The sequence below is a fragment of the Cricetulus griseus genome, chromosome 3 (genome assembly GCF_003668045.3).
Source record: "Cricetulus griseus strain 17A/GY chromosome 3, alternate assembly CriGri-PICRH-1.0, whole genome shotgun sequence".
NCBI classification, from domain to species: domain Eukaryota; kingdom Metazoa; phylum Chordata; class Mammalia; order Rodentia; family Cricetidae; genus Cricetulus; species Cricetulus griseus.
In genome coordinates, this window is record NC_048596.1 from 5528825 (window position 1) to 5553084 (window position 24260).

At 46.7% G+C, this 24260-nt stretch overlaps 1 protein-coding gene across 44 annotated transcripts in view; it reads right to left on the reverse strand.

Annotated features, from left to right (window-relative positions):
* Positions 1–1057: 1057 nt before the first annotated feature.
* The window catches only part of Tcf7l2 (transcription factor 7 like 2), a 188354-nt gene continuing 165151 nt past the window's right edge, over positions 1058–24260 (reverse strand). For 8 of the 44 annotated variants that reach the window (XM_027406954.2, XM_027406959.2, XM_027406953.2 and 5 more), the window contains 8 exons: positions 22210–22296; positions 16319–16459; positions 15665–15824; positions 15161–15268; positions 10718–10766; positions 10094–10144; positions 8732–8804; positions 1058–3229 (listed from right to left, as the gene is read on the reverse strand). In XM_027406954.2, coding sequence (XP_027262755.1) covers positions 2806–3229; positions 8732–8804; positions 10094–10144; positions 10718–10766; positions 15161–15268; positions 15665–15824; positions 16319–16459; positions 22210–22296 — 1093 coding nt within the window. In that variant the 3' untranslated portion in view covers positions 1058–2805. Of the gene's footprint in view, positions 3230–8001; positions 8076–8727; positions 8805–10093; positions 10145–10717; positions 10767–15160; positions 15269–15664; positions 15825–16318; positions 16460–22209; positions 22297–24260 lie in introns of those variants that run through there. The other 36 variants (XM_027406956.2, XM_027406955.2, XM_027406970.2 and 33 more) reach the window with 16 other exon arrangements.

A 24260-nucleotide genomic window follows, 5' to 3' on the forward strand; every position in this document is an offset into this window, starting at 1 on the left:
GAGTCCTCTGCCGGTGGTGGTAGGGTTAACGAGAAGACGCACAGGGACAACTTGGCACACAGCATCCTTATTTCTCAAAGGAAAGGGTGGTCGGAAACCCCCTTATCAGAGTACAAAGCAGGACAAAACCAAAATGCAGAAAATTCACAGACCCACAGCTCACTCAAGCAAGGCACAGTTCCTCAGTTCTTGACCCAGCATCACAGCCACACGAAGGGCTTCTGGGATGGCCGAAATGGCCGCCCTCAGAAGGTAGAGGTCCTAGACACATGGACAACAAATATTCTATCCACCTGTCAGTGAGAAGAGACACAGCTGATCTTCATTTCAACCCTCCTCGGTGATGAGGACAAACTTGAAGTTATTCCAGGAGATAACCTGGGACATGGCGCCCTGAACAGCAAGACCCTGTCCATGCAGAGTTCTGCAAATCACTCTCTTCCATGCACAGATGTGGTAAATCTCCTACCCTCCATGAACAGCTACGTGAATGGGATGCTAATTTTCTAAAAAGATGATGGCTCAATGATTGCTAAATAAACCAGAACCCTGTATCGTTGCCTCCCTCCTTCAGGTAGTGATTAGAAAAGACAGGGCACACTCACTCACATTGGACATCCTCAAGTGGTACCCAGTCAGCTCCTTAAGTCTACTCTGTGTGAACTGAATCACACGATCTAGAATCAAATTCTGTTTCACACGATACAATGGACAGGGTATGAGTAAATGATGGCCAAACTAGCATCATTCGTTCCTTTATTGTGACATAGTGAGATATAGAAAAAAAAAAAAAAAACACACCCTAAGGTCCCTTTGTGTACAGGAGTCTTCACTGCAAACAAGACAAGCTGGCTGCACAAGGTACACCAGACATACACCACGGGTGAGGAGAGGGAGTCCAGAAGACCTTTTAAGACCATTTTAGGCATCCAGTCACCATACACCACCACAGACTATCTATACCATCTCAAGTCCTAGCCTGGCCGGTCTCTCTAGAGGAAGTCCAGTGTCCAAAAGAGACAACCCCGCCCCAAATAACAGAAGCAAGTGACCAGCCTTTATCTGCACATACTAAGTCGCTTTTATTAACCCAGAACGGCATGCTACAGATACTGTACAGCATGGACATTGATTCATTACAAAAACGGCTTCCAAACCATTCAAAATGAACTTGGGATAAGCGTAGAACAGAACAGTAACATCACAACTGTTAGGAAACATTCAGAGTATTCACAGAAAAATGTTATAGTTAGCATTTTAAGAAACCAGAGAAAACCAGAGACAGTTTTACAATCGCTTCATGTCAACTACGATGGCACTGAAGGGACAGGTCTCAGCTTTATACAGCATTTTACAACATCAGCATGCCTAGGTTTTCTTGTTTGTAAAGTTCACCACCTACTTGTATGTAATATGTGTACATAAAAGCGGCAGCTGGTTTTTTTTTCTTTTTTTTTTCATTTAAGAGTAATCTAATATACAGAATTTTTGGCCCTTAAGGGTTTAGACCTCTTCATTTAAAATGCTTTCTGGACGGTCTGCTACCAAACACATTTTGTTATAGGTGACATTAAAACTACACACAAGTCTATCTATGTAACATCACAGCAAAACATGGCGAACAGAAAGTACAGCATCAAAAAAGAGGGAGGAAGCTAAAGCCACTGAGAATTTTGGCACATAAAAGTTTTGCACACGGTCAGTCCATGTTCTAAGAGCACAGGGCAATTGACTAGGAGATGGGGGGAAACGGGGTGGTTCCCAGGGCTGCTCAGACAGCTGCGAAGATTCTCTCACTAATGTTCAAGTCTTGTTTTACATAATGGCTTTTAAAGCAACCCTTGTTAATGCTACTGACCCTTAATGTAACTATTAATGTCCTTTTGGTGGCGTCCGGGTTTCATACAGAAACAAACAAATAAACAAAAGTCAAAAAAAAGGAAACAAAAAATATATACACATTTTATATATAAACTTAAAAACCTTGTACAAATGAGTTGTTATATATAAGATGCTTATGCTAAGGACGGGGGGGGGGGGACTTTATACAGTTTCAAAGGAAAAAAAAGGAAACATATTTAAAAAGGGACAGACGTACAGGTACAACAAGCAACCTCTAAAGCAATAAATACTACTGGTCCAACAGCGTTGATTCCATTCATTGTTGAGTAGCGTCCCCTCCCCCCAAAAGAACAACACCATGGAACAAGGTATATTAACACATTTTACCCTTTGTTTCTGTACATTTAAACAATAACAAGTAACGTCACAATAAAAGTTGTTTCACACAGAAAAAAAAAAAAAGAAGAAAGAAAGAGAAAGAAAGGGCACTGCATTCATTGTACCCTCGTGGTTTAAAAACCAAGATGAAAAGTGATTGGTTCGCAAGCTCGTATTTAATACAAATAATACAGAACCAACTCCTTCTGTGGGATGCTTCAAAACTGCTTCTCTCTTTTTTTTTCTTTTTGCTTTTTAATCAGTCTTTTAAAACTAAGCTATCCAAACTACATAACAGTTATGTATATATATATATATTTTAAACGCTACAAAGACTTTAAACAGCTGTTGATAAAAATTTTGGTAGAATCATGAGGTTTCTCTCATCTACATATTTAAAAGGAGAAGTTGAAATAAGAATGGGTCAAATATTGACCAATGAACTCGATAAACATCAACTCATGTAGCCACAGTGGCACAAATTAAGAGTACAAACAAAAGCTTTCCAAGGTGGGGTGGAGGAGGGCAAACCAAGAACCAGAAGGAAACACTTCAATCAAGCAGGTCATAGTGGACGAGGTGTAGCTATTCTAAAGACTTGGTCACCAGAGACAGAGGCTGGGGCTGGGTCCCAGCCAGAGAGTTGTGGGAATGTAAGGAAGATGTAGAGGGCTGTGCGAGCGATGAGGACGGGACCATGGGTGGCTGCAGGGCGGCAGGTGGCAGGTCCAGGGCCCCATTGGGACAGAGGGCAGAGGCCTTGCCGTGGGCAGCTTCAGCCAGTAGGAGTGCAGGTGGCGGTGGCACCATGGACAGGTGGGCCAGAGGATCAGGCTTCAGGGACAGCGAGAGCGGCTGTGTCTGCTCAGTCTGTGACTTGGCATCTTGGGGAGGGGAGCCTAGCAAATGCGGGGACGGGGGCGGCGACTCTAGTAAGCTTCCGTCTGAAGAGGGTGGGCTGAGGCAGCTGCCTTCACCTTGTATGTAGCGAACGCACTTTTTTTTTCTCCTAGAAACAGGGGAGAGAGTTATCTGTGAATAAAGGGCAAAGATGCCAAGGTAGAGTGCTATCTAATGCTCACAGGAACTTGATGTCACCTAAGGGATGCCCCCCTGAAAGTCATGCCAGGCAGGTACAGAGCAATTAAAGCAGTGACTTCGAGGGGGCTGTGTGGCTCCCAAGTCTACTTCCTGCTCTGGCAAAGGAAGTGCCCTTCCTCACATCCTACCCTCACTGGACACCCAGGGCCCCACTCCTTCCAGAATGTATGTGAGCAGACAAACGGAAGTCACCTGCAGAGGGTGGCCCAGATTCATTAGACAGTGGTTTTGTCTACATAAAGGCTAACTAGCACAGTGTATTTCTCTTTGGGCTTGAATTTGCCTTCCCTTTCCCAGCACATCTTCTCGCCTGCCCTCCAGAATCTTTCCCACCCTCTCCACCCCCACTCTCCAATGATGCCTGAGTGTATTTGAAAGAGAAAGAAAGCTCCTTCCCCTGTGGCCTCTTATCAATATGAAACTCTCAGAATGCTGACTGTTGAGCCCACATAGCTGAAGGCAGCGCTAGCAAGGGGCTTAAAGGTTTTAGCACACCACCACCGTGAGGCAGAGGTTCCCAGAGAGCTTTGGGCTTGTCTGTTACGAACCACACCAAATCGAGAGGTCAGAATCAGGTGAGAGGGGGGGTAGTGGGGGAGAACAAAACCAAACCAAAACAAAACAAACTAAAAAAACAAAACCAACCAAAAAGAAAAAAAAAGAAAAAAGAAAAAAAGAATAAGAAGAACCACCAAAAACAGGTAGAAGAGGGTAAACGAAGGTGGGGGAGGGAGAATAAGAAAAACAGAAAATGATTCAAAAGTACAAGAATAACTGGTTGACATGGCCTGCAGGTTGTGGATAAAATTAAGATTCAAAGTTTAGTCTTTAAAAAAAAATTTTTTTTTCTGGTTTTGTATTTTTCCCCCTTAAAGATTTGGGACTTCCCCACTCCCTGGTGAGAAGGTTACAAGGAGTGAGAATGGTACCTTGCCCTTGTCATTTGCTGAAGTCAGGAAATGGGGTGCATAGCACAAGCCATTCACAGAGAAGTGACAAGGAAGAAAGGGCCAGGAGGGCCCTTGGGATCAGGGTTTGAACCAGAAAGACTAAATCTGTCCTATGCCAGAACCGTAGTCTCCCCTCTCCCCGACCCATTTGTGTAGGAAGGAGGAATGGGAACCTCAGAGCCTTTCTGACTTATAAGGTGGGGAAAACCAACTCAAGAAACCAGGCACATGACTCCAAAGTCTTGCCCACCATTAATCGCTGGCTGATGGGAACCTACTTGGTAGGAAAAGTGATCTTGGGGATCAACCCACTAATGCCATAAAAACAATTCAGACTGGGAATGTGCCCATCCAAAGACTTCAATAGAGTATCAGAACCATGGCGGGTGGGTACTGCTCCGTCCAAACCAAGTGTGTAAGCACTGGCAAGTAATAGGTCACTGAAGGCAACTCTCAGGGGACAGTGTCTCTGGCGTCTGCAAGGGTGGGGCTGTACTATGTGTTCTTTTAGTCTAGGCTGGGAGCATGGGGCACGGGGCATGGACTCTGTAGAGAGGCAGGAGAGGAGAGGAGGGCGACCAGTGGAGGAGGACATGCCTCTTCCTGCTGCCTCCCAGAGGCTGAGGACTCTGGGGTTGAGTGGCCTTGGGGCTGGGGCTGTCTAGGCCAGAAGGAATTCTAGGGGAGCAAGGATGGTCCCCTCTTACCCTGTCTAGCAGGCTTCCTTTCTCTCCCTGGATAGACTGGCACAGACTATGGGTTCTACTCCCATCCCAGGAATGAAATAAACAATGTAACCTCTCCATTTTAAACCACCTTAGCCTGCAGATCAGAGAGAGCATGCTCACACACTAGGACCTCCATGCAGTTTGGAAACAGGAAGAAGAAAAAAAAGGGGAGGGTGGGGAAGGGTTAAGCAAAACAGAGGATGCACCAGGGAACAGGAGAGAGGAGAGGAGGGCGAGAGGAGAGGGAAGCAGGGGACAGCCAGAGGGGAGCACGAAGCAGGATCTCAGGCTCTGTTAGGATGGAGCAAGAAGATGGGGAAGCAACTTGGTGGGCTCAAAACAGAGTCTGGTTAAATGTCTTCAAGTGCCAAACAGAATGAGACCCTAAGAGTCCTGATTGCTAGGACCCCTCCCGCCGTCCTTCCCGGGTCAAGCGGAAATGCTGTGTGGCGAGCATTTGAACACAGGACAGGGAGAGTGCAGCAGTGGACTGATGTGGTCAGATAGGGCTGGCCGATCAAAGGCAGTTGGAACACACACATCTGAATGGGCCAGAAAATGCCTCTATTCACAAGCGTGTGCGTGTGTGTGCGTGTGCGTGCGTGCGTGCGTGCGTGCGTGCGTGCGTGCGTGCGTGCGTGCGTGTGTGTGTGTGTGTGTGTGTGTGTGTGTATTTGTTTGTCTTCTGAATGTCCTGTTGATTTAGCATCCAGCTCAGTGTGGTTATGTCGATGTGTAAAGAAGAGCTGGGGAATGGGTGACTCCCCATTTTAGAGGCATTTCATGAGCACCCATCTGTAGCTTCTCCTGTACACATTCTGAGGGTGCTTCCTGGTCCTATTTTGGAAGGTCCTTCTCAAACAGATAGCAGAAATAAGCTTCATAACACATTTACAGCACCAAAAAAAAAAAAAAATTCCTCCAAAAACTTAAAAAAAAAATCCAAATATTCAAAACAGAAGAAACATGGCAGCTTGAACTTTCTAGGGGCTGAGGCCAGAAAGAAGGCTGGGGAGTGACAGGGGCCTGCTGGGCTCCATGTCCTCTGTCCAGGGACATCTCAGCCTCTTTGACAATGGAAATGCTGCATTAGAGACGAAACCCCAACATGTGTTTTAAGAACCAAGCTGCTCAAGGACAAAGAGGCTACAAAGGTTTTAATCTGGCAAAACAAAATAAAAACCCAATTAAAACGTTGTTGTTGGTGGAGACGGTGGTAAAAGTATCAAGAAATTCCTGGTTGGAGGAAGATAAAGTACCGTGGATTTAAGCAAAGATGGCTTATATTTGAGGATGGTGGGTTGGGGGGGGTGATCTATCCTTATTAATGTCAGTAATAGTTTCCAAAGCAGAAGCCAAGGCTAAGTTTGCAGCAACTGATCCGAAACCAAAAAAAAAAAAAAAAAAAAAAAAAAAAAAAAAAAGAAAGGGTTCATAAATGACCATTCAGTGTAGTGGACAGTGTAAGCCACACCTGCTAGAAGCTGCTACAGGTGTGCCTGACCACGCTTGTCAGGGCATGGTCACACTGTCCCCTACAATTCAGGAATAAAATTATGAAGTTGTTCCCTGCACCAGCCTCACTGTGGGTCACAGGCAAGGGTGTCTATTGCGACTTGCTATGACAGGGTGTTCCACTGTCTTACCTTGGGCATTCATAAAGTGTTAACCAACTGATTACCTACAGAGGTTAAGCAGGTCCCTGACCTCCCTGGCTCACCCTAGTTTCATACCTAACATCCTTAGGCAGCTTTCTCCTGGAGTCCTGAGGCTGCTCTGTGAGACAGGTCATGTCTGAGTGCTGTCTGCTCATAGTTAGTTGCTCTCCTGCTGGGTGGATGCCTTTCTAAGGCCCGATTCCCTTACTCCAGACCACAGAGTCATCTGTGTAGCTTCCTGTCGGGGGATCCCCTGGCCCTCTCTCCCTTGGGGGTCTTGTGTGGTCAGCAATCTCTCTCATACTGGCACCAAAGAAGGGGGAGCAGAGACAGGGCAGACTCGTGGGCATGCATGTGATGGGATGAACATCTGATCTAACGTCTAGACACGGAGCACGGCGGGGGAGATGGAGAAGAGGGTCACGTGACGCGGGAGGCACTACGAACAGGGATGCGTGTTTGGGGTGTTGAGATACCTACCATCATAATATTCCAAATTCAAAGACTGCTTGTATCAGAACAGAGAAACAACAAATTTAACCAAACGTGGTCGTTAGAAGCAAAGGAAAGGAGATGGGTACTGGAGCGCACCCTTCCCCGAGAAGGAAGTACCTAACCCTTCTCTGCCAGGACCCTGAGGTGGGAAACCTGCAGGCAGGTCATGGGGCTCAGTGTGGACTCTTCTGAAGCAAGGGGGGACCCACGCTACGCCTGCCTGGAGTCACATTTGACTTTGTTCTGCAGGCCTGGCAATGCTGCACAGTATCTGGCTGCAGCCCTCACTACCCACAGGCTGTTAGCTGGTGCACACCATTCAATGCCACGCTTCTTTTTCAGCTCTGTAAAACAATGTCAGCTAACGAGCTCCTCCATACAGATACGTGTTTTAAACATAACACAACCAAAGGGAGGGGGGAGGGAGAAGAGAGAGAGAGAAAAAAAAAAGGATTTTTTTTTAAAAAGGCAGCCTGCCGCACTGCACTTCTCTCAGCAGCTTTAAGGAAAGTGCGTGGGAATGCCACCAATGCCAAATTCAAGCTCTGACTCTTTCACACCTGGGAGAGGGGCAGGCTGACCAGTAGCAGGACGAGCCTCAGTGCCTGTCTTCATGTGTTAGGTCATGGCTGTCAGCCCTTGCCACCAGAGATATGCTCTTCACAAGAACAAAGGGGAAGGGGGGAAAACAGTATGGAATTAGCAAGGAAAATCTGAAGAATGAGAGTTTATTAGTCATTGATGTCAGTGGGGAAAGCAGATGTGAATGAGGGCAAAATAAATCGACCCACTAAGTAGCGGAAGGACAGAAGGCTCTGATTGTCCCCAAGGCCTCGGAATGGTCATGTACCTGCAGGGTTTGCACCATAAAGTCATTCGGTCAAGCCCGAACAGTGCCCGACACTTCTTTGGAGTATTTGCATCTGTTAGCATAAGGTAAACACAAAAAAATACAACACAATGGTGGGTTGTGTTTAGTTGGATGTGAGCCTCCACTAATTGTTCTCTGCATCCTCTTGGTTCTACTTGACAATCGTCCCTCATCAGGGGTTTGAAAGAAGGGACTTCTATGAGCCAAAATAAATCAAATAAAACAATAAAACACACACACACACACACACACACACACACACACACACACACACACACTACAAGCACACACAAAGGAAAACAACAACCAGAAACAAACAAAAAAAAACAATGAAAAATAAATAAAAAGAGAGAGAGAGAGAGAAGAGGAGGGGAGAAGGTGACATCATTGGCGTCTACCCAGGCCAGGATGAGCACATCCTGGGCTGCCACAAGGAAGGGGGTTGGCAGGCAACATTCCCTGGTCCAGGGCACGCTGGAATCTGAGTCTCAGCCCTGAGGAGGCACACACACTGTTTTACAGTGGCATTCTGGCTAGCAGCAGCTGGCAGACAAGCACATCCCTCGTGGAGCCCACACATTGGCAGTGTCCCCGCTCCCTGGTATTTCCTATGATCCACACACAAAGCTACAAAGCAACAGGCCAGAGGAGGAAGAACGGGAGAGAGAGCTGCAAACCAGCACAGCGAATCTGGGAGACTATACACACCTGCAGGGGCCGCACCAGTTATTCTGTTGATCAAGGCCAAAGCGCGCTCGGCATTTCTTAGGAGCGCTCAGGTCTGAATGAGTTCAAGAAAGGAGCGAGAGGAGAAGGACGTGGGAGGCAGGGGGAGAAAGAGAGAGAGAGAGAGAGAGAGAGAGAGAGAGAGAGAGAGAGAGAGAGAGAGAGAGAGAGCGAGAGAGAGAAGGGGAAGGGAGGGGGAGAGAGATACAAACAAGAAAAAAATAAAAATAAAAAAGGGAATAAATCAATGACCGGGTTACTAATAGCAAAATATTGACTTTTTTTTAACTTTCTTTAATTAAAAAAAAAGGTAAAAAAATCACACTTATTCAACTTGTGAAATTAGCTGTTGCAAATAAAGCTGCAGTATCCCTTATGAAGGACGGTCAGATCTGGTTCCAGCCACCCAAAGGGTGGCAATAGACAAGAACTTGTCTTTTCATTATTTTTTTCCTCTGTTTAGTTCTTTTTTTTTTAAATTCTCTCAATTTTCTTTTTCTCAAAGAAGAAAATAAAGCAAAGGAAGGAGTTGAGTTTGTAACATGCTTTTTTCTTCTGAGTACCACAGTTTTGAAAAGAAACAAACAACAACAACAAAAAATAAAACCACTACAAATAAACACAGAACAAAATGAAACGAAACAGAAAGAAATAAAGAAAGAAAAAGGTTGTGGGTATTGGGATATTGCAGCTTTTGGGATGTTCTTTTTCTTTTAATCTATTTTCATTAATATTAAGAGGGAAGAAAGGTGAACAGGCCATGGGATGAGCTATTAAGTGTTAGAAGCTCCTAGCGGCATGAAAGCAGGCAGGCATGGTCAGCAAATGGCTAGCAGATTTGCAAATGATAAAAGCAAAAAAAGCAAAAGGAAGAACAAACAAACGAACGAACAAAAAATAAATAAATAAAAAGCAAAGAAAAAAATCATACTGCGATTGCATGCTGGCATGAGAAAAACTTAGTGGGGCAACGGAAAAAGCCATTAGATTAAGGAGGTTTTATTACTGAATTTTTTTTCCATTTTTTTTCTTTACCAGTCTCTTTTAAAGAAATACTGCATATTCAATTTGCACAGTTAGTTCAGCTCTAAACCACTGTCATCACTGCTTAAATAACTGTTATGGGAACAATAAGTAAATGAAACAGAAGTTAAATAAAAAATAAATAAAACCAACAAAATCAACTGGAAAAAAAATCTACTGAACATAATGAAACCGTGTAGATGATTGTTTTAAAGGATGTTCAAATGTCATACGTGTTTAATGTTAATAAAACTATAAATGGCAAGAAAAATGAAAAAACAGTTCATCAACTATTTTAATGACTCAAAAGGACATTAGCACCTGTGATCGGAGGAAGTGAAAGGCAAGGATTTAGGAAACATTCGCTGTGTTCTGAAAAAAAAGAACAAATTACACAAAGTCTTCAAAATTTTTGTTTGTCTGTAAAAGCCTGGCCTTCTCCAAGGGACCTTGATTGCCTATGCAGTATTTCTAGTTTCTTCTACTGAATGGCAAACCTCCTTAATTTAAAATGGGTGCAATTTACCACTGTAAAGGCATGCATTGGAACACTCAGGAGCAGCCAGTTAACCCAACACTCACACACTCCTGTCCTGGCCCCCTAGGCCCCTCCTCACCCCTTCTCAGACACACACATAAGCAGGCTGTCCAAAACCCAGCAGAGGCATGCCTACCGCTGGCTCTCTAGTTACAGGCTTGGCAGTTATTTAAAACACATTCCGCCAGAATAACAACGGGCTTTTCATGCAACAATGGATGTTACTAGCTTTAATAGGGCAGTCGTGAAGCAATTAATTAAAACGCATAAACCGAAAAGGCTCCCTAAGACGGGTTCCCCACAACGTCCTGGCCTTGGATTTCTCCTGCCTCCCCCAGATGGAAGCCTGACATAAGAGTGGCCCTCCAACTAATGTCTCTTCTGTCATCCTGACCACTGTCACTCACCATTGGTCTCACCAGGTTGCTTGTCCCTTTTCCTCTTCTTCTTCTTCCCCTAGATGAACAGATGAAAGGCAGGAAATTAGGTCCAGAAATGGACAAGGTGGGAGATGTCTGGATTCACACGGCAGGAGAGTCAGGATGAACCAGCTATCCCCACCATTTCCAAGTCTACCCAGTCTGCCCCCCCCCCCCATGAATCTAACCCTTGCACTCTGCCTAGCCGGAGGGACACACATTTCTTAGAGGAAAGGGGATGTCAGCAGGTAGGTGTAGAAAGACCTCATGGCCTTCACCCATTTTCATCCTGACCGAGGACATCTGACTCCATAAAGGGCAAGAGAAAGGGCCAGGAAGATTCAGGAGGGATGGGAGGCCATGGTGGGAGCAGGATGAACACACTTCCAAAGAGCCACGAAGAACCCTGGGGGGCTTTAGTGGTTCACAGCTGCCCTACCAGCCCCAGAGTATCTCACTATGAAAGCCAAAGCATCCCTGCCCTGCGCTGAGAGAGAAACCCACTCTAGTTTTTCTCTAGTAGTGTGATCCTTCTAAAAGGTGGTAAGGAGGCAGGTGGAGGTACAAGAGAACCAACAGTTACCTGGGCTTCTTTCAAAATTGCAGAGTGCACTTGCACAGGCAAGGGGCAGAGTCCCCCCCCATTCTCTTATGTTGGATACAGGTATTCCTCTGATTGCACCCCAACCAACACATCACTGGTCACAGAGATCACAAGTCACAAATGCATGTGTTATGCCCATGGACATAACATGTCTCAGGACATGGCAGCTTAGGCCAGCCCACTTCAAACCACACAGGGTACTCTACAGGTGTTCAATGTCATCTACCATGAAGACTGCCTTATCAAAAAGTATTGAACGGCTTGTGCCATGGACTGTAATGTAGAAAGTAGAATGGTTGTATGGGCTTGCTTCCATGCCACTGTGAAGCTGAAAAATTGTAACCATGGCACAATAGGAGCCGTCTATATCATGTGTATTATCATGCTGTTAGAATGGCTAGCTCCTAACAGGTATTAAAATTACGGACTATTATAAGGTTACCTCTTCATGATAATAGCCACTCCTAACACTAACAATGGCCAGCATGGTCAAGTACACATTAGGATACAGGCGTGACCCAAATAGCAACAGCTCTACACAGCACATGCATCCTCATCACTCCAGTGTCACAAATGGGGACAGGTTCAGAGGGGCTAGGCAATGTTTTTGAATTGGCACAGCTAAGATGAGGTGGAGCTAGAGCGTAGACCCAAGTGGTCCCAAAGCACTGCTCTCAGGCACAGGCTGTGCCTTCTGCTGAGTACTGTCTGTGACCCTCCACAGAAGCCCTTCTTTGATACCTCAAGGGTGAGGAGACTGCCTTAAGTCATTGCCACATGCCAGCCTGACCCTATCAAGTGAGCGAGCCAGGATCTGGGGTACACTGACCCACTGCAGGGCTAGAGGGAGGCTCTCTGGCCCCTATGAGGCAGCTGTGGCCCTACAAATCTATGTGCTTCAGAATGTGTGAGTGTTGCCACCTTTGCTTTGCTTAAAGGTTTTTATGGGGCAGTGACATAGACATCAAAAAGGAAAGGATAGCGGCATGTGTGTAGCAACCCCAAGGTGGTCTCAGGCTTGGATGAGTCCAACTATTTTGGAGAGGGCTTCACTATCCTCTGAGGGTATGGGGTCTGTGTCACTCGGAATGTGTGCTATGGCCAGTTATAAAGATATACACCAAATCCTTTTGTTTCTTGGCACACAAAGGAAAATAGGAAGTATGCCACGTGGCTATTTCAGAGCGGGCGGAAGCCAGAAGAAAAACTCAAGAAGTGGTCTAGCCTGAGGGTGCTTGTAAGTGAGATGCACTCTCTCTCTCTCTCTCTCTCTCTCTCTCTCTCTCTCTCTCTCTCTCTCTCTCTTTCTCTCCAGGGCCATCTCATGGTCCCCCTACAGAATTCCCTGCTGTACACTGACACCTGGAATGCAGGCCATGTTCATGACTGAGCAAAGGGCTGTGCAGGTTACTAGCTCCTGGTGAACAGGGATGGTGCTTTAATGGGAGGAAGATATGAAGATAGAAGGGGAGACCACTTCCTTTTTAAAGATAAAAAGAAAAAAAAGTATAAGAAATGAGAGCGAGAGAAAAAAAATCAGGTGGACACATGCAACCGTTAATATAGGAAGGAAGGAAAGCTCTACTATGGTGCCTGGTCAGCTAGCTGTTACTATGGTACCCAGCTAGTGTCTCCTGGGTCTTAAAGAACAGGCCAAGTCTGAGCAGCCAGATGGGGTTTCTTTCCAATATACTTCCTCAGGTGGTGACATAAAGGCTCCAAGCCCCCCTTGGCTGAGAGAACAAGAAAGGCTGGTTCAGACCACATCTCCCATGAGAATCTTCTGGGCCTCTCAGTAGCCACAGCCATCTGCAGAACCTCCAGTTGGTTAAAAGGAAATACTACTTATAAGTTCCCACCATATTCAAACTCACAAACGCTGCCGGTATGAAATCCCTGACCCCAGTGTGTTTCCTGGAGCAGGGAAGGAAGAAGCGAGCATGTGTTCTCACACGTATGTAATGAGACACTGAAACAGGAACCTGAGAGCCTGTGTCCAAGAGGCTAAGCTCCTGCAGTCCTACATCCAATTCACCTCTAAACCCAGCCCCTCTCCTTCTCAGGCTCCTTCCAATTGTTCAAGCTACCTTCCAATGCAGAGTGGGAGGCAGGGCAAGTGGCATTTGGACCTTCAGAAAAATCTAGAATGCAAATCACAGAATGCTTGGACTGTGTCTAAATGACTCCCTGCAAGTCAAACATAGAATGCTTCTGACACTGTCACCAAGTCTGTCTGTGCCTTTGTGTTCATTCTGTGCAATGCCAGAGAGCACCACATACCCATCCCCTAGTGTAAATGGCACGTGGTCCACAAACTGGGCAGTTTTTATATGAAGGCCCTGTGAAGACACAGATGCCTAGAATGTCTTGGGACATGGTAGCTATAGAGAAACTAAATCCTGCTCTGGGATGCCTTCTCAGTGATTGGATGAGTAACAAGCCAGAGTTGAACTAGAGTTGAACCCTATGAGCTCTTATGGGTCAGAGGGACAAGAGGGTGCCTGATGCTGAAGTGTCACCTAGGATTGGGTCGGGGTACACAGAGAGCCTGTGGGAGGGCTCAACCACTCAGGTGTCCCAGCAACACACACAAAGACAGTGGAAAGGTACCACATAGCTAAGAGCTCATGATGCAAGTGATAAGTGCCAGTCTGTCAAGAATAGAAGTGCTGCCTGGGGCAGGGAGGCCTGGAAGGACGTGGGCAAAGGCATTGCTGTGAAGCTGAGCCAGTCTCCTCAGCTACATGGCAGGTTGCAGGTGAACCCACCTCCAGCCTTACAGGGCTGAGGAAAAAGAGTGGAGGAAATTCAAAGAGCTATGATATCAATGGAATGGAGGATGACCACAGGAATGGAGTCCATCCGCCCATCTTCTCCACTGGCACCAACAGGCAAACAGTCTTCTGGCTCCATGACTTTTCCAAGAGGGAAGAGGAAAGGAGGCCTGTGATGGCAGCAAGACAGGTTTGATTTTTGACATCAGAGTAGGTGGAAGAGACATCTCATGAGATCAAGCATGATGCAATAAAGAGACAAAGCTGGAGACATTCCATCCATCCAGAGAGGAAAGACGCCGAGAGCTCAAGGCTGCTGGGTAAAATGCAGGACCAGGACTAATGATGAGAAAAGACAGGGGCTCCAGAACAATAAATTTGTTGCGTGCCATCAATGCAAGTAGTAAAAACAATAGTCCTATTAAGATGATGTTTAAGAAGCAAGACAGGAAATCAAGCAAATCTTGATCTGCCAACAGAGCCCAGAAGCACACATATCATGTGTCATGTGACACATACCCTTCTCTACCTCTGTGGAACCCTGCATCATTTCATCTTCCCTACCCAAAGCCGAGCTCTGCTGGCTACTTTCAGGGATATTCCCATCATGCCTTTCTCAGGTTTAAACAGGCTTCCAGCTCCTGTGACAGCCTGGCCTCAGTTGCTTTTGTGGCTGTCCTCCCGAGACTACAGGCCCTGCTGGAAAGCCTGTGGGGAGTTAAACATGCCCCACCCCTCTATCTAGTGCGGTCTCTATAAAGCTACATCACTGATGACAGATGGGCAAAGAGGTACAGACACCCAAGTCAATCTCCCGATCCCGGGTGGGAACATGGATGCCAGCTTCCTCCCTGCTTGCCGAGGAATGACCACATGCTAACATATAACACAGTCACATTGAAAGACAATCTCCTTGATTGGGGGTCAGGGACAGAATGCATGGTCTGGAAGTCTGGAGGCCTGGTTCAAGTAGGCCATAACCCATGCTCTGGGAACTCTCAGATACACAATATGTACACAAAGACTGAATTCTCCAGAAAGTGGTCCACGTACATAGTTATCCCGCGCAGACCAGCCAGGATACAGCTGCATGTGAAGCTGTCGTTCCTTCCGGGCCAGCTCATAATACTTGGCTTGTTCTTCCCTGGACAGGGCGTGCCACTGCAGAGAACATGGGGCAGGGAGAGAAAGACATGTAGAAACGTCACAAGCTACACTGTGGCAGTAAATGAGACACAGAGCTGCAGGGTCACGAGTCTACCCTGACATGCTAGAATGTGCAGATACTGGCAGCTTTGCCAGGTCCTGGCACTAACAATGGTCCAGGGAAAACATGTCTGCCCTCTATGTAATCTGTCCTTTGCTATGTCTGCAGCAGGAAGACGAGGGAGGTGGCTATCCTAAATGCTGCTCAAAAGCACAATGGTCTTGACCAATGGAAGCCATTCAAGGATTCAAAGTGGCAGTGTTGGGGGCAATGCTCTAAGAGCCAGGTGTAAAGGGACACCTGTCACTGTTTCTGGTCCACTCTGGTTCTCTCCGCAGAGGGCCACCTACCCTGCGGCCAAGGATCTGGTTAATGGCGGCACTTTCCTTCAGTGTGCACTCGGCCACCACCTTCGCTCTCATTTCCTTCATATACAACATGAATGCATTGAGGGGCTTCTTTATGTGGGGCTTTTTCTTCTCCTCTTCCTTTTTGGAGTCCTGATGCTTTCTGGATAGAGACAAAAGGAGAGGGACACACACCATCCAGTCAACAACAATGCAGTCAAAGCCCCACAAAGTGGAGCCCATGTTCCTTCCTCCTTCCCAGCAAAGCCTGGAGGTTTCACATGAAGGGCTCATTTCCACCTTTAGACCCTCCAGCCCTGGAGCATGGGCCAGAACAGTTGGAGGAGGAGGAGGCCGGGCTGGTGAGAAATTCTGAAATCACTTCATAGAGATTTACAAACAGACATTTTCCCAGGGCAGAGGAAAAGCACAGGGTGGTGGACCCTACTTCCCAGGGTTCTGAGCAGCAGTGTGACAGTCAATGAGACCAGCTAGAGAGCACGTTCTGCTTTCTATGGAAGCCAGAGGCCATATGGACTGGGTACTCCCTAGGGTCAAACAAGAGAAGCTGACCTTGGCCAGAAAGCCACCAAGCAGTGGCCACCATGGTGGCGCATCGAATAGGGCCACAGGGTATGAAACAACGGTGACACTTACGAGCTATGGAGTGAGCCGACGTCACTCTGGGAGGATTCCTGCTTGACTGTTGGTGTGACGATGGCCGGATGAGGGATGCCGGTCGTGTGGAGAGTATGGTGGGGAGGGACCATATGGGGAGGGAACCTAGAAGACAGGAAGCTGTGTAAATCGTCAGAATCAAAATCAAGGAATGAGGAGGGTTGTGTACACACAATTTAAAAAAAGGCGCAGTAACATTCCCGTGAAAGCAACCCAAGGCATGTGAAGCCTGTCAGCATTAATTAGTGATAAATTAAACATAGTGATTCCCATAATTGTCACCAAAGCCCATCCTCCCCTTCATTATTGCTACCGACACGAGACATTACGATTTTTAACATCTTTAGCAAAAGACAAATTCAGCCGATGTACGTGGGCGGAAAAGTGGGCTTGGACTACCAGCTAGAAACCGCACATCCACTTTGTTTCTGAGGTATGAGCTGCAACTTCTCAGAATGGCAATTTCCTAAGTCCTGGTCAGCTCTAGGAGGACAGGTGACAGCGTTTGCTGTGTACTGACAGCTAAATAAAATATTAACGTGGCTGAAACATATATGCAAGTCCTGACAATGCTCCATGTGCCTCATTAGGCCTCATTCTGGTGATGGAGAGCAATCAAATCTTCATTTTTTTTTCTTTTGTTGCTGTGCCCACCATTTAAGGGTAACAGGAGAGAGAGACACACAGAGAAAAATTCTGATAGTTCCTGCGTGACTCTCATCTCAAACCACGGGCCTTTTGAATAAATTTGTATTTTTAGTTTTAGTTTTTAGAAGGACGAGGACGCACACACACACCCCGAAGCACCGGATTCTGATTTATGTGCCTTTTCTCCTCTGAGAGTCTTACTTTTACTTAATACACTACCTCTGCATCATTCAAAAGCCTTGTCAATGACAAAAAAATCGTAATCACAGAAAAGGCAAAGTTAACAGCACTTGCTTCTGGGAAAGTCCTCAGAACACACTTCAGTTCTTGAACCAGCATTTCCCAACATACAAGTTTGCCAGGACACACAAAGCTAGTTTCGGCTCCACAGGACAAATGGCTGTCAAATTTTGTATGTTTTGTTTGAACTGGTGGGAAAGCAACAACTCAACTAAAGTAACACCGTGATTAGAAAAACAAGGCTGGGCGTTGGTGGTGCCCGCCTTTAATCCCAGCACCGGGGAGGCAGAGGCAGGCGGATCTCCGTGAGTTCCAGACCAGCCTGGTCTTCAGAGCCAGTGCCAGGAGAGGTTCCAAAGCTACACAGGGAAACCCTGTCTCGAACCCCCCCCCAAAAAAAGAAAAACAGGGCAGACAGATCGCTAAATGGTGTAAAGAAATAGCAGCCCTTCTAATAAAGCCAAACCAGAAGAGGAAACCCACAACCCAGGGACTAGCATGGACCAGCATCCTGCTCTTGAGAAAGCAGTTCTTTCCATAAGTGGATGGGGGAAATACATAATATAACAAATGTCCAATCGAAAAGGGATTTAAAAAAAATTAGAGAATGAACACTCTCAGAATATCTTAACGGAGACAAAAATACCCATGAAGAATGTTGACCTTTTCAGGGATCGCAGAGCCATTGTAGATACCGCCTTAGAAATTCCACCCTCTACTGCAACAGCCTTTGCAAACTTAAGGCAGTACCAGAGATTAGGAACAATGACATACTTTAGTAGTAGTCAGAGAGATTTTGTGTGTGTGTGTGGGGGGGTGTGGGGTGACAACCAACCCACTCCTGTCCCCTTAAAAACCAAACCAAAAAAAAAAAAAAAAGAAGAAAAAGAAAAGAGAAGCAGACCCTTGAGCTCTCAAGTTACACCCTGCTCCTCCCACTGTTCCCAGGGCCACAGAGCAAAAGCAAGTCAAGATGTGTTCTTGGAAGCCCTTCGGTGAAGGGCGGGTGGAGTGGCGGGCGATTCTTACTATGAGTGTCTCAGATACATATGTTCCTCTCCTGCTGTGTGAGAATACTCGTACATACACACGAGGGAGAGAAAGAAAAAAAGTGTGGAAATGTGTGCTGGCCTGTGTGCAGATGCATATGCATACAAATGCAAGGCAAAGGCAATGAGACTTGAGCACAGTTTCGGGGTGGAGGGTCTGGGTGCCACTATAAAGAACAAACGCTTGTGAGTCCCTTGACCTCTACATGTGTGGGTACACATGAAAAAGTGCACAACAGCAGAAAGACTGCGTGTGAGTGTGTGGCCCATGCATACACACACCTTCACCCCTTTCTGCAGACAACTGTTTCATGAAATGCAACAAACACCCTCAAAAAATTCTAAGCAGCTCATTATATACCCCCGTCTGCTTTTATGGCTCCAAGCCAGAGTATAATGATGAACCTTAACTTGTTAAGGACAACTAATTTTTGTTTCTGGCTGTCTCAGGGGCCTCTCTCATACTCGCGCTCACTTTGCTTCACTGTTGACACATTTCTGTTAGCTGCATGTCATCTGCCGGCCTTGATTTTATGCACAAGCGGTAGGATGCATTTTCCCGTGCAACAATCCTGCTTTGAGTTACATTAGGATTGTCATTATTCTCTCATTTTCCCCCTTGCACTTGTAACATTTCATCTCTTCCTGCCTTATTTTTTGTGAGCCACGGTGCACCCACATTATGGTTTATACATGATCTCGCTCCCTTTGAAGCCGGCAGATTTCAGGGCCCGCTCTCGTCATGAGAAGAGCCTTGCCCAATTTAGCGGGCTGAGGGCCCGGAGCTCCAACATCTCAATCTAAAGGGGGTCACAGGGTGGCACCAGTGAGTGTCAGCAAGTGCTGTTTAATTGCCAATCTAGGCTTCTCCACGGTGTTTAAAGTATAATGACCCATCACTTAATTCTGAGAAGTCCTGGCCCTGCTGCTGAATAGAATAAATATCAAAGGGTGTTCTGGAACAGGGCAAGCTGCCTACATTTACTGTAACTGCCATACATATAATAGACCTATACTTCTGTCGCCCCATTACCACAATAATGTATTTAATTTGCTGTATACGCTTTTTAACTAGCTACCTTTCATTTGGCCTACCTGGGGAATCGGCCACCTCCCCCCATGTACCACCAGCCCCTAACCTTTCTTCCCACTACCCCCTTCGACCTATAAATCATCAGCTAGCCTCCTAATGATAATTCAATCAATAAGCTTAACCCCCATTCCCTATCCTACAATTACTTCATTGCTTTCAACCTCCGGATGCTCTGAACAAACAAGCAGGAGGAAGAATCGGGAGCAGCATGTGAACGCTGGGATGGAGTTAGGATCACAAGCAGCCCCTCCCCTCTCCTCCCAGGGGGTTTCCCATTCGCTCCCACGCTGTACGGGGACTGTGACGACATCATCCATCTAATGAGTATAACCTTTCTACTTTCTCCAGCAGAGAAGATGCAGAAAACCATTCTCTTGCCTGGCTCACACAGGCACGGATTCTGAGATTTAGGTGAGATCTCACATGTGGAGAATGGCTCTTTCAAGCCGAGTGATATTCATGGAGCAACTATGAACTCTAGCTACACTCCAGCCTGCTTCTCTCAGTGGGTGTGAGTCTCGCTCTGTCCCAGACAAAAGTTGCTGTCCTGAAAGCAGGAAAAGAAGCATTCCAGGCAGCCGTCAGCCCCTTCTCTCATTTTGGCTCCCAGTGGTTGGCCACAGAGCATGGAGGCAGAGGCAGGGGGACAGCATCCTTGCCGTGTACTGCATGCTAATTGAATCACGTGGCATCATCAAAATGGATTGGTTACTCCAGCCCATCAGGAAAGTCTAAACCTCCACCGATTTAATTAACTGAACCGAAAATCAGATGAACATAAAATAAAACTATCATTAGAGGCAATTAGTGACTACTTAAACATGCTGCTGCCAACCAGTTTGTGAGTAAACTAGCAGTCACTGAAAAATTAGCTAGAATTAATTAGAGAGAGGAAAATGAGTCCTCGGGATACATATGTACATGGTATATATGCTTAAATCCGAATCTATAGAAATGGATGCACACATAATTTCTTTTCAACTGTGGAAGATTCGGCAGCATTGTGCAGGTCAGTAGCATGGTCCCCGGGCATGTGTCCTCAAGTCCCTCAAATGTGCTCAGTCAACTTGAGATGTGTATAAAGTGTAAATGCATGTCACAGGTGAGAGCTGAGTTAAGAAAAAAAGAAAGAGTGGTAGCTGTGCCGGGGTCACATTGTGTTGTAAATATAATACTGCAGCCACACAGTATGCCCGACAAACATAACGAGCCACTAAAAAACAATTTCACCACGGGGTGATAGGGGGTGGGGGTATCTTAAAGTGATACCAACATGAAAAGTGGGGGGAGAAAAGAAAAATGTAAACATAAGGTTTAATGCAAAACACAGCACGGATCCCATGAAATTTCTACTGGACACCACTACTCTGACGGGCCAGGACACAGCTTATTATAGACCCTGAACGGGAATCTGGACTTCCAAAGCACCCGTCAATTTCTTTCTCAAATCTTAGCCAGGCATTGGTGGCGCACGCCTTTAATCCCAGCACTCGGGAGGCAGAGGCAGGTGGATCTCTGTGAGTTCGAGACCAGCCTGGTCTACAAGAGCTAGTTCCAGGACAGCCTCCAAAGCCACAGAGAAACCCTGTCTCGGAAAAAAAAAAAAAAAAAAAAAAAAAGACTTCAGAAGCCCAGTCCACTCTATCCGCTTTCCCTGAAGCCCCGCCCACTCTATCCATTTCCCCTGAAGCCCCGCCCACTCTAATCACCATTTCCCCTGAAGCACCGCCCACTCTAATCACCATTTCCCCTGAAGCACCGCCCACTCTAATCACCATTTCCCCTGAAGCACTGCCCACTCTAATCACCATTTCCTCTGAAGCACCACCCACTCTATCCGCTTTCCCTGAAGCCCCGCCCACTCTAATCATTTCCCCTGAAGCACCGCCCACTCTAATCATTTCCCCTGAAGCACCGCCCACTCTAATCACCATTTCCCCTGAAGCACCGCCCACTCTAATAATTTCCCCTGAAGCACCGCCCACTCTATCCATTTCCCCCGGAAGCACCGCCCACTCTAATCATTTCCCCTGAAGCACCGCCCACTGTAATCACCATTTCCTCTGAAGCACCGCCCACTCTATCAGTTTTCCCTGAAGCCCCGCCCACTCTAATCACCATGTCCCCTGAAGCCCCGCCCACTCTAATCACCATGTCCCCTGAAGCCCCGCCCACTCTAATCACCATTTCCCCTGAAGCCCCGCCCACTCTAATCACCATTTCCCCTGAAGCACCGCCCACTCTAATCACCATTTCCCCTGAAGCACCGCCCACTCTAATCACCATTTCCCCTGAAGCCCCGCCCACTCTAATCACCATTTCCCCTGAAGCACCGCCCACTCTAATCACCATTTCCCCTGAAGCACCGCCCACTCTAATCACCATTTCCTCTGAAGCCCCGCCCACTCTAATCACCACTTCCCCGGAAGCCCCGCCCACTCTAATCACCACGTCCCCTGAAGCCCCGCCCACTCTAATCACCATGTCCATTTCTGTGGATGAGTGAGTGTGTGCACCTGCGCCTATGAGCACCACATGGGAGCCTGGTGCTGGGGGGCCAGCAGCGGGCGCCGGGTTCGGGTGCCGGACGGGTGTGAACTGCCAGTGTGGGTGCTGAGAACCGAACCCGGGTTCCCTTCCCGGGCGGGCGGGCGGCAATGCCCCCGCACCGCTAATGCTGCTGTGTGGACAGACTGCTACCATCTTAGACAGGCAGTCGCTTACCTCGAAAGGTCCAGGCACCTTTGGGGCCTTCCTATGCTTATACCCCCACACGCTCATGGGCCCTGGCGGCCTGGCGGCCATCCACAGGGGCCTTCTGAGAAGTCGCTGCAACTCACCTAGACATAGAAGCGTTGACTGTCAGGGCTGTGGGGTAGGGGTGTCTGAACCCTCCTGTGGTGATTGGATACACAGGCTGACCTTGCCTACAAAGAAGGGGTACAGAAAGTGAGAGACCAGAAATAAGGCTGGGGTGGGAACCGGAAAGGAAGAAGAGGGGAAGTTCTCTCTGCACAGTAAGCTTTATTCTCATTTGATCAGAACAAAAATCTTGGGGATTGTACAGGCGGGATCAAAGGGAAGAAACACAGAACAATTTGAATGCCATAAATCTGATAGGAATGGCTAATTAAATTTTATAACCTCGGCTTGTGTCAATAGAGACCCTCTCCCCAAGCTGAGACTAGGTGTTTTGTTGTAATAATTAAAGGCGAAGTCTCGCTTGCTTTAATGGAGCCATCACACTAATTGAGGGCTACACATCCAAAGGAAAACAATAATGAATGTAAATTTATACCAAAATAAAGGACAGCGAATCAAAGGACTTCAGTTGCGCTTTGGGCCTCTTTCGGTATTTAGATCTCGGTGAGAAAACATTAAATTAACAGAGCTTAATTTGTAGCCTTTTGTCAAATTAACAAGTGTTGACAAGAGTTACCAGGGGGGGAGAGTCCCCAAGAAGAATTGTGGGTAACCAATAGACAATCACACCTCATTACAATAATTAAAAAATACAGCAACATGCAGAATCGCATCCTCATGAAAGACACACAACTTTTCCTGACGGAGGGCTGTCTGAGTTGGCTATTCCTTTTTATCTAGCCTGCAGTGTCTCCCCATCCGATGAGGCGCAGCCCCATCCAGCGGAGAAGAAGCAGAAGAAACAGATCCAACCCTCAAGTCTACCTCACCAAACAAAAATAAGACAAAGAAACAGAAACAGTACCCACAATTGGTACTTAGCACAGCTACTGCATAACACAACCTGTTGTTTTAGACAGACAAATAGCCCAGCATCTGTCCAACTGGAGCAAAGGGGCTAGAATGGGGGCACTACTCCAAATTTTTTATTGCCTTTAAGACTATGAAAGTCCGTCTTCCCTAAGACCCAAACTTGACAGTTTCAGCAGGATTTGCATCTTCCAGCACTCAACATTGCCCTGTGTTTTCTAAAGCTAGAAGTCACTGATAATATGGAGAAAGAGATGCATAAACCATAGAATCTCAAACATTATATGCACGCACTCACATGCGCTACTAAGGTTCCTTTGCTCTGGTTCCTAAACACATCACACTTTAAACTTGTAAGTGGCAGTGAAATTATTTGGACACTGCCAGGGACTGGGGTCAACATTCAGGCAGCCCAGTCCCTGAAAGCTAATGGGGGGTTCTACTTGTCCCTCTGGAACACCATAGTTGGCTAAAGCATTAGCCACGCAAAAAATCTCAGAGACGCTGGATGGATGACCTGAGTGTCCTTCCACTGTCGCTATCTGCCTTCACGGTGAAGGTTTGAATGGTAGCTGGGATCTGTGGGCTGAGGGGAAAAAAAAAACAAAAAACCTTCACTCCCACTCCAAAATTTCAAGTAGATTTCACCACCAGCTTGCTCCTGTTCCCACTCCCTTGCTGCCACCGAGGCAATACCTAAAAGAGAGAGCTCAACCCAGCAATGTGAGTCCAATTTGGGTTGCCACTGGCGAAAGAGCCCAAATCAGCTTCATGGCCTGCTGCAGTTCCCAGAGTAGCTTCAGGACATCTTTGGGGACGCTGAGTTTAGAGTGCCAATTACCACTGACCTTTGTCAACACAGCTCATTGAAATGGTGTGATCTTTCTGCAAATCTACTAGGTACTTCAACAGCAACTTCCTGTATTTTCTACCAGCTGTCCTCTGTGAACAGGCACTCATCCATGCTTACACACACGCACACACACAGAGACAGACACACAGAGACAGACACATAGACATACACACATATACACACACACAGAGACAGACACACATACACACAGAGACAGACACAGACATACACACATATACACACACACAGAGACAGACACACAGAGACAGACACATAGACATACACACACACACACACAAAGACAGA